At 36.7% G+C, this 10,733-nt stretch overlaps 1 protein-coding gene across 1 annotated transcript; it reads left to right on the top strand.

Annotated features, from left to right (window-relative positions):
• The first annotated feature begins 375 nt into the window (after positions 1–375).
• Positions 376–10,201, top strand: LOC127428034 (uncharacterized). Its single transcript, XM_051676056.1, has 3 exons — positions 376–1,310; positions 2,712–2,825; positions 9,812–10,201. Exons 1-3 carry the CDS (start codon positions 894–896, stop codon positions 10,199–10,201), a joined length of 921 nt encoding a protein of 306 aa, XP_051532016.1. The 5' UTR covers positions 376–893.
• The last annotated feature ends 532 nt before the right edge of the window (positions 10,202–10,733 follow it).

The raw sequence follows: 10,733 nt of genomic DNA, 5'->3' as shown, positions 1-10,733 counted from the left end.
TTCTAGAGACTGTTGTGTGTGAAAATCCCAGAAATACTCAAACCAGCCCATCTGTATTTATTTTTCATTATGTAGTGTTGTCCATGTTGGCATGTGCTTAATTTGAAAAGTGACGTGAATTTGTGCAAAAATCTACAAAAGAATTTTCCTTCTCCCATGGTGGGACCGAGAACATGTTGCGTCAGCAGCGTTGGAGACCTGGGTTCTTGTCCTACAGTGAAAATAAGAATTATTCGCATTTACCATCAGTGATCAGCATGATTTGGAGGTTACAATTTTGCTTTACAATACAAATTTTACTCCATTGATGGTTAGGTTTAAGATTGGGATTTGGAAGTAAAATTAATCAAATATGCAGTCCCCTTCATTATATTACATCATTAACAAATAAAAGCAACTCGATCAACAACTCGCTTTTGGCAAATTTTGGTAAGCCCAGACTGAGTTTTGTTCAAGAACTGATGACCTTCGGCATTTTCCGAATTCACAGTGAGATCAGTCGAATTTGACTGAGTTTTGATTTTGCTATCCTAAATATATATAATTATATGGTTAGTTCCATTGAATTATTTGCATTTAGCATGGTGTTTTCTGCTGGTCATGACCCTATCAGAACCTGAGACCATTTTCTCACCAAATGAGATTGGTGTATTAGACTACTGTTCAGAAAGTCTGGTGCAATTATGACACTGAATCTATGACAAAATTCTCTCTACTCCTCCTATAAGAGCAACAAACCACTCCCATTTATGACATTAATCTGGACTGCATCATAAGAGGCTGATGTACATGACAACAAATGAACCAGAGTACAGCGAGGAGTGCCATCTCAGCAGAGCACCAAACTGAAGAGAAAAGCTATCAAGATCATTTATATCCTTTAGAGGAAAGAAATGTATAATCAAGGTCCAACAATCAGAAGAATTGATCCAACCAACTCTTTCAATGACCCTTCAGCAGACTGGAATGCTTCAGGAAATTCGGAAATGGGCCAGTTTCAACCACCACCCTACAAGGAATACACTCAGTACCCTAATGCAGCGTACCCTCCTCCAGGGAACTATCCCAACCCGTCTGGCTATACAGGTCAGCAATATGGAGCTCCAGGTGGTCCCCAGGGCCCATATCCAGGGCTGTCTGCATACTACCAAGGAGCATATCCAGGACAGCCTGTGGTCACTATCCAACCTGCGTTCATTACCCGCATGCCACCGGCCAAGCCATCTCCAGATCACATGTGCTACTCAGTCTTTACCATGCTGTGCTGCTGTTTCCCTCTGGGAATTGCTGCTCTTGTCTACTCGGTCTCTGTAAGTTATTAGTTCAATGGACCTTTCCTTAATTTCAAGCATATTTTTTTCCTATATACAAATGAGATTGAATGACCAAGTGATTGTAAACTTAGATGGTAAATGTTTGTATAACATATACGGAAATAATATTTTTCGTTTATTGGAGTTATAATATTTATACTGTATAATACTTATACAGTATTTATGGTGGGGGGAAAGGGGGTTGTAGTGAGCTTATAATATCACGATAAATGTATAAAAATCGTGGGAAACATGCAAATCATGCTTTCGTTTTGATTATTGATTTGCGTGTGCGATTGAAGCACTGATTGACAGGACGCAGCGGTAGGGGAAAAACGCTGCAGAAGCCTTTGCCAGTCAAGCTGCTGTCCTGTGGTGTTAAGGAGGGTGTCAAGGATGGAGCTCCATTCCAGAATCGTGGAACGTTTCGCTCTCATTTATATTATGGTCAAATGTTAATGGGGTGATTCAAAATTTAAAGTAGCCCACCAGATTTACACAGGGCTAAATTGCCTAATATAACATTGCTTGATGTCTTAATCAGCGATGAGATAGCTGTGAGAAAATGTTACTTGCTTTTAGTGCCACTCAGTGGACATATCACTTCAGCACTGCCACAATAAAGCACTGTTTGAATATGCGGCGACTTTATCGCTTGATGTCGCCAGTCCCTGTACTGTGAAGTTGCTGGTTGTTATTGGTGGACTGCATGTCTGGCCATATCTTTTGAAAATTTGATATCATGAACAAGATTAATAATCTATCAATGTATGAATCAAATTCACCCAGGCTGCCGACAACTTTTTTTTTCACACATTTTTATTATATCCATGTATATGGAAAAAATAATTTAGAAGAGCGAAACAGTGTATGACTTTCTTTTTTCTCCAGAACACAAATGAAGATTTTTTTAAAAGAATATCTCAGCTGGTGGCCAGAACTTTGAAGCTCAAAAAAGCACATAAAGGCTGCATAAAAGTAATTCATATGACTCGAGTGGTTTAACCCATGTCTTCAGAAGAGATATGATAGGTGTGGGTGAGAAACAGATCAATATATAAGTGTTAAAAGATGTTAAAGATAAAAGTCTTTTTTTTGTACTATAAATTCACACCCTCAAACAGCCCTCATATACGTGTTCATGAGAGCACATAGTTCCAATTCTTTTGTTTTTTGTCAGTTTGTGTTCTTTGTGCATATCGCCACCTACTGAGCAGGGGCCAAACATTTTCGGGTGAACTATTCCTTTGAGGAAAATGTCGCCACAGTCACATAATTTCATGAGCTCAGACTCTGTTTTTTTTAGGGGGATTTTGTAATCACTTTCATATGTTTGATAGATGTGACAGATGTGAGATGTGTGATTGTCAGATGTGTTTTATGCTTGTGTTTTTACAGACTCGAGATGCTAACAGTTGTGAACAGCAAGAGTTAGCAGCAAGAAACTCCAAAATGGCTTTCACTCTGAATGGTGTTGCTCTTGGTATTGGCATGACAGTTTATGTGTCAATGGTAATCTACCTGATTGTTGTTTACACAGTTTATAAATAGATTTGTAATTTTCTGTGTTTTACTACCAATTTAAAGTTGTTTGTTCATTCTCTTTCTTTCTTTGAAAGTACACATTATAATAACACTTTAAATATAACAATAAAGGAATTTAAGAGTAAGTCTTTTTAGTCTGTTGTGTTTAGTGTTGTTCAATCCTTTCTCTCTTAAAAAAATCAATTAAATAAAAATTAATAAAAATATTGTTTGACCAGAGATATTATGAAAGATATGAGACAACAGATGTATGAAACTGGATTATCTTGCTTTAGGTTTCACACTGTTTATACTTTACCATGGAATAGTAATTAATTATATTGTAGAGTAATACTTTTTGTAGCATATTTGCATATTACAATTCAGAAATATTTTAAAGTAAATTTAAGAGAGTACAGATCAGCAGAACACAGAAATCAAAGACATTATGAAAGCTATATATTAGCTACAGGAAATGTACAGCTCATTTAATGGAAGAAGGTTCATATTTGTTAATGATTGATAACGATTACATGAAAATTAGGATTTATCTGTTACTCAGTATATGGACTGATAGTTATCCAATGTAATTTTAGATTAGATTATTTTAGATGCCTTTATGGCAAACGGAAATACCGTAACTTAGTCCTTTGACCTGACAGTCAACGCTCTCGTGAGGGCGTGTATGTAAACACAGAGAGGGTGCGCAATGGCTAAACCCGTCCGTGTAGCGCATGATCATCGAGTGAACTTTTTCATTTAAGCAAAATAATTACAGTCATGCAAATCAAAGCAGGTGCGTGTAATCAGCACTCCTTAGAGATTTCTAATTGCCTCAAAACGTCACCAGTCCAAATTAATCGTGAGAGCGAAACGCAAAAAGTTTGTTGACGAGTGAAGAAGAAACAGAGACAGAAACTGTCATTGTCAACGTTTTGGTTAGCAACTTCAACTGTAAAGGCCCAAACATACTTCACGCAAGCACACGAACGCAGATGCACCTTGCTACAAAAGCTCGATTCCACGCATCATTGCGTAATGAAATGTATCAGCGCTCAATTCATAACCCCACGCAAGTACGCACTGCATTCTCTGTGTTGCCACAAGGGGCGCTAGAGCGGATTTTCTGTCATGGCAGAGCAGCAATTTGAGGAGAGTCTTGCCGAACAAGTTAGATTATACAAACATATTTACGACCCCTTGTCCCCTCTCCATTGGAATAAAACAGCGATTGAAAATGCTTGGCAAGAAATTGTAGCTTCCCTAAATTCTGATAACGACACTGTAAAGAGAAAATGGAAACAACTACAGACCGATTTGTCCGAGCCAGGAAGAAATGGAAGGCGTCCGCAGCGGAGATGACGCAACTATCTATGGATATCCAGTCATTTGGACATGGCTTTCTGACTTCATAAAACACTGGAACACAGAGTCAAATTTTCATGATTCAGTTTCGTGGCACCTAAAAAAAACTATATTGCCCCCTTGTGGAGTGAGGTTTGTAACCCCCAGAGCAATGCAAGAGCGCAGGTAAAGTATGTACAATGGGACCACGAGTAGGCCATGCGGTAGCCAAGCGCTCGCGTCTGCATTCGCGTATTTGCGTAAAGTATGTTTCAGCCTCAAGACTCAACAATAAATTTCTGATTGTACCAAGCCCAGCCATAGTTGTGTTGTGAAAAAAATCTTGACTAAACTAACCACTAACCAGTAAGTCCAAAGAAATTAATTTTAAAGGTGACGCCCACTGTCGCTGAGTGATGTGCCGATAATCATAAGGGCCCAAACATACCTCACACAAGTACGCAAACGGGAGCGCCTTGCCATGCATGGCCCCGTTGTACATACGTTACGTGCACTCGTGCGTTGTTCTGGCGGTTACAAACCTTGGACCACAAGCGGGCAAAAGAGTTTTTTAGGCGCCACAAAACCAGATGTGGCGGAGTCAGCATGTTGACAGTTGAGGAGTGTGCTTTTGTATTTGCTAAAAGACAGAAAAATATGCTTATATAATCTAACTTGTTCGGCAAGACTCTCCTCAAATTGCTGCTCCGCCATGATGGTTGTTAATTTAAAAAAATCCGCTGTAGCGCCCCTGGCGGAAACGCTGAGAATACAGCGTGTATTTGCGTTAGGTTGTGAATTGTGCTCTGACACATTTCACAACGCAATGACGTATGAAATCGAGTTTGCGTAGCAAGATGTGTCTGCGTTCATGTACTTATGCAGAGTACGTTTTGGCCTTAACCATGAAAATGAAAGGACACGAAGCTCATGCGTAAATGTAAAATTAACCCTAAAAAGAAAATGGAAAATGCAAAATAGTGCTAAAAAGAAATACAAGGGACATTTATTGATTTATTTAATGATTTAATCATTAATATTTGTATAGCTTTTTTTTTTTTTTTTTTTTTTACAATTTCATAATGTATTTAACTATATATATATAAAATTTAACTGAATTAATTTGATTTTGCATGTAATTCATTTACTGTGTATTTAATGATACATTTATTTATTTGATGATGCATTTAATTAATTCACTATATATTTATATATATATATGTTTTTTTTAATATATTTATTTAATGATTTAATTTTGAGTAATTTGGCCCTCCATAATACTGTGTTCAGTGCTGTTCAGTTCTTTCTCTCTTTAAAAAAAATCTATGTAGAAGCTACAGAAGCTGAGAGACAATATGAGAAAACATATGTGTATAAGATATATAAAACTGTACGAATCGTTTAATGGAAGAAGGTGCAACATATTTGTTAATGATTGATAATGATTACATGAAAATTAGGCCGATTAGACTCTTACTCAGTATATGCACTGATAGTTATTCAATCTAATCTTATTTTAGATTATATTAGATTCTTTGATGGTAAACAAAAGTAATTTAGTTTAGTTTACTTTTTTTTTTTTTTTTTTATCTTAATATGATATGAAAAATATAACCACGGAAACGCTTGTCCTTTGACCTGACAGTGAATTACATGACATGCTATTACATTACAGTGCTGTAAAGTTGATGTCAGAGGTGGGGCTACCCAATATGTACACTACACTTTACTTTAAATACGTCTGGAAGCCTTTCATTTGCAACTGCACAGTTTAGGATTTACTGTATCTTATTATGTCATTCTAAAGAAACGTCCTCTTTTGAGGCAGCAAAATGTCTGAAAATATATTTTATTTTTAAACATTAAACCTATAAATGTATTATTAGTTAGCCCCTTGGCTTTGAATCCATAAGGTGAGCTTAACATTTTCTTGTAATTGTTTTTTATTTTTTTATAATATTGATTAAAAGAAAGCTTATGTCAATTAAGCAAATATTCTGTTTGTCAGCATACCAGTTAACATCATCTTTGAGCTTGGCCAGAAGAAAGATGTTTGGCCATTCCTGACTAAAGGAAAAATGACATATTATAATAATGTGTATTAATTCATTAACACACATTATAAAAATGTGTATTAATAAGTGCTATTTTATGCATTATAACTTCATGAACAGCTTTTATAAATGTGATATTGAGGTAGCATTATTACATTTAAAATGGGAGAGAAATGTATTTTAAACTCAAAATAGGCACCTATACATTAATACATGATCTTAGGGACAAGAAATTGATGGTACTTGGAATTTTATATAATTGATTAAAAGCAAATATTGCCTAATGTATGGCTTCAGTAGGTATAATTGTTCAAAGAAAGTCTTATTTTATTAAAGTATGCAAATAAATTGTGCCTAAACATTGTATTAAAAGTGTGTGCTTTCTGCTAAGGCTGGGGACAGAAATGTGGACGTTTCTGTAAAATGACCCCAAAAAATGAGGGCTGTGTTATAACCCTGGCCTTTCAATCTAGGGTGGCAGTGTGGTCCAGTTTCTGGTTGATAGGTGATGATCCTTACCATTCTCATTTCCTGATCTCGCTCTCCATTCACAAGCCAGTGTTCTGACAGTCTGTGCTACATGCTCAGGATGTGCTACTCAGGATGTGCGGTAAAAACATTGATATGTAAAGTTAAAACATGGGTAGCACATGTTGGGAGGCACGGGAGAACCCCGCATGAAATGTGTTAAAAACCTAGGTAGCACATCTTATCAGGCAGATAATACCTATCAGGATGTGCTACCAGCATTACTATCAGATAGTGTGATATGTTGTGAGGCTGTACTAAGCCCTAACCCTACCCCAAACCCTAACCCCAACCCTAAAACTATGTGGATATAGCATTGGTAGCACATCCTGATAGGTAGCATATATTTCCAGCACTCAACCACGCCCCAACCTCCACATATTGGTTTATAGCTACAGTATATAGCTATAAGTTTTACTATATTTTTATTTTAAGGTTGATTTTACTAGTATTTAGCATGTACTGTGCATGCTAATTGTATGTACTTCTTTTATTTTGAATAGCATTTGATGTACCCAGTTTAACACAGAGGTTTCTGAAAACGTACTTTTAATTAGCACCATATCATCTTCCATTTCCCAGAGTTCCTGATGGTGTCATTGTATTCATAGACCCTCTGTCAACTGAAGGATCTCCCACAGCTGTCATAATTTTCCATAGATTTAATGTAATGATTATCAGTATGCCACACATGATTATTCATGTGCATTATAAAATGAAGATCTGCTGTAACAGAGGAGGAGAATGATAGGAGTTATAATATGTCCATTATGTTCTTTTCTTATTTGGTGTGGCATTAAAACTTGCTTGTTGTCTTGTCCCTAAAAGGCAATGGCTGGGCATTCTCATGTAGAGGAGGGTCCATCTGCCTCCAGCAACTTGGTACTGAATGAAATGATGTTGTTTTAATGGAAGATTACTGTATGTGTTTGATTATACATTATAGATGTTCATGATCTCAGCATTAGGGAAAAGTATATAATCTCTTCCTTGTTGAATAGATAGCTGTAAAAGGTCCTTATTGAAAGGCAGAATAAAAATGTAATTTAGAGAAGGACCATGTACATCTTCTGATGGAGGAGGCTGAGCATCAGAAAGATACAGCTTTTCACTGAATCACATGACCACCAGCTAATGGAGGGCACTGAAGGTGACTCTAAATGACAGCATGTCTCATTTTGTATTAATAAAGAGAGTACAATGAACAAGTCTGGAAATGTGTGCATTTATATTTACAGTACATGAATTAAAGTGATAAGAAATAAAATCTCTAACCTCTATGCTGTATCTGTGGTCCATGAAATGATCACATATCTAGTTAGTAAAGAAGAATAATGAGTGATTAATTGTTTAAGCTTTTAATTGGCAGACATTACCTGCATACTATGGAATGTCATTTTATAAATAACATTAATGTTTATTGTCTGAAGGAGCTGTAAAAAGAACGTGGGTTCTATAATTTCATTCTATGATATTTTTTAGATATGTTAATAATATTAATATAATGAAATACAATTATTTATAAGAAAGGCTAAATATAAATACATAAATCCTCTCTTTACATTAAAGAGTGTGGGTGCCCTTCCAGTGTAATCTGCATTGAAAATATTACAGTATTACATACTTCCCATTAAAAGATACCCAATGTACACAATTTGTTAACTTTTGAATGCAAATCTGTGGTGTGTAAGACTGGAAATGTCAGAGTAAAGAAGATTTATGAGGTACAGTAATGAGCTTCCACTACATGGCTATCAAAAGGGATACATGAGCTGACAACCTCTGAAACTTACTGACATCTACCAGAAATAAACTCTGGAACATAACCTACTCTGGAGCAGGTTATGGTCAGAGAGTAAGTTGCTATGGCTACTAACATACCCTGGAAGTTACTTCAGTTTTTGGAACTGAAAGTTGAGGTTATCCGCTTTCTCTGAGTAAATTTACCAGGGTAAGTCACTTAACCTGCTTTCTGGAATACCCCCTAGATGTTTTGGGACATTGATCAGGACTCCTGAAATGTTCTCTGGATCTGCTTGTGTACACTGTGCTCTGAAAAACATTCAGGAGTCAGTGATGCTGATTTGTGTGCAGAACCATAGAGAGAAACAAAAAACACAATACAAACCTTTCCAGACTGCTCTTAAAGTTCTGTATTACAAACAAGACAAAACTGAATTTGGTAATAATGTTTCAAAATGACAATGTATCTATGTTGAATATTGTGGTTCTATAATGGTCATTTTTCCCACCTGTAGGAATGAAACATCTTGAATGTTTATCACTTACTTTGTATATCTCCCTGAGTGTCGACATTTTTGTGTGACATCATGCCCCTGCATCTCGATGAAATCGGAGTTAAGAATTTCTGCATGACCCTACAAGTTCTGACTTCAAGATTCATTCCATTGCACTTTTCCTAGTAGGAAGTTGTAAAATCTGACTTTCTGTGTTCATTGGAACGCAGCACTACTTTTCAAAACTTGATCCAACACTGAATGCTCAAGCAGCCTAATTTACACTTAGAAAACTCCTGATGTTGCTATAACAATGCAAAAAGCACTTACCAATTCACTTGAAGTGAAAATCAGTCCTCCTTTCCTGTTTAATAAATTAAGCAATCACACAGTCATGCAGAACATATCGTGTTTTTAAATCTATAAGGATCTCTTTCTCAATGGTGATAGCGGCAGTAACGACAGTCAACTGTGAGCAAGATCTCGTGCTCACTTTCAAATTACGTCACTTAAAGCTTGATTGCATCACTCAAGGCCAGCTAGAAGGCCTCGACTAGGACTTATCCTAAAGATCACACCCACCAAGAACAAATAAATCAATCTGATTTGCTGATGAATCTGACAACCTGACTTTAGTTGCTCATTCATTTGCACTGTTGAGGGATTCTGTAGAAATTCTGAAGGTCTGAGGGGATGGAGCTCAGACTCATTCGCTGCTTCTGCTAACGAGCTTGGCTTCAGGCATGCTATTTGTTACAAAGTTGTCACACTTTGCTTGTAAACATCAAGGAATAAATTCTGATTCTTCCAGTCCAGGAAGTGGGTGGTTCATCACAATCGCCTCAAACCTTACAAGGGTTCGTTGTTGGGCATACCCACTAGCTTCTTTCAGTCACATGTTCCTCTTGGTGTTGACAATAGTGATGCCCCTCGCTCATTTCCACTCAATGCATTGTCAGGAGCTTTGCCTTTTTGTCCTTCTACTTCACCTTATGTGCCTAAAATAACTGTACAGCAGACAGCTCCTGCTGCAAGGACTGATTGCTCGGATCAAACTGTGACTGTGCCAATGCCTACTGTTCATTCTAGCTCCTCTCAGTCCCCTGAGAGGGCCCTGTCAACTTCAGTGGCCCCTCCTCAACTTACCTGTAGTGATCGCACTGTCAGGAAACCTGAAAGGTTTAAAGACATTGTCTGTTAATGAATAATTTGCATAGTGGTTCTTATTTATACTTACACTAGCACTTAAGCATGTTTGTAATGGGTATTTATTCATTGTAATGTGTTTGGACCAAAGTATGTTTACAATTTGCAGAGGTTGTTGTTCCAGATGTTATTTGGCATACAGTATACAGCATACTTGGTATACAGCACTGTAATATATATATATTTGGTGCTAACTACATTTATGCACAGTTCATGTATGTTAGTATATTGTTTATGCATATTTTTATGGAACAGTTTTTCAGCATTAATCCTGAGCCCGAAACGGGGACACTTCTTTTGTAAGCAGAGGAAGACTGTAATCATACATTTGGGTTATGTATTAATAATTCATTCTCATTTCATTATTTTGTATTGATAATTTCAGTATATACATATTTAAAGAATATTTACAAAATGTATTCCTCTTCATAAGTTTATGTTTGCTTTATAGTGTATGATCCTTCTGTAATTGTTCTGTTACTTTAAGGTTTGGAGACACTCCCCCTGGGGGAGAAGAAAAGAGAGAA

Source organism: Myxocyprinus asiaticus, chromosome 37 (genome assembly GCF_019703515.2).
Source record: "Myxocyprinus asiaticus isolate MX2 ecotype Aquarium Trade chromosome 37, UBuf_Myxa_2, whole genome shotgun sequence".
NCBI classification, from domain to species: Eukaryota; Metazoa; Chordata; class Actinopteri; order Cypriniformes; family Catostomidae; genus Myxocyprinus; species Myxocyprinus asiaticus.
Note: the sequence above shows the minus strand (reverse complement) of the source record. Positions and strands in the feature narration are given on the sequence as shown.

Coding starts and splice junctions, on each gene's coding strand:
- LOC127428034 (XM_051676056.1), top strand. CDS start 894: ATGTATAATCAAGGTCCAACAATCAGAAGAATTGATCCAACCAACTCT. Junction 1,311..2,711: donor CTCTTGTCTACTCGGTCTCT/GTAAGTTATTAG, acceptor GTGTTTTTACAG/ACTCGAGATGCTAACAGTTG. Junction 2,826..9,811: donor TGACAGTTTATGTGTCAATG/GTAATCTACCTG, acceptor TGATTCTTCCAG/TCCAGGAAGTGGGTGGTTCA.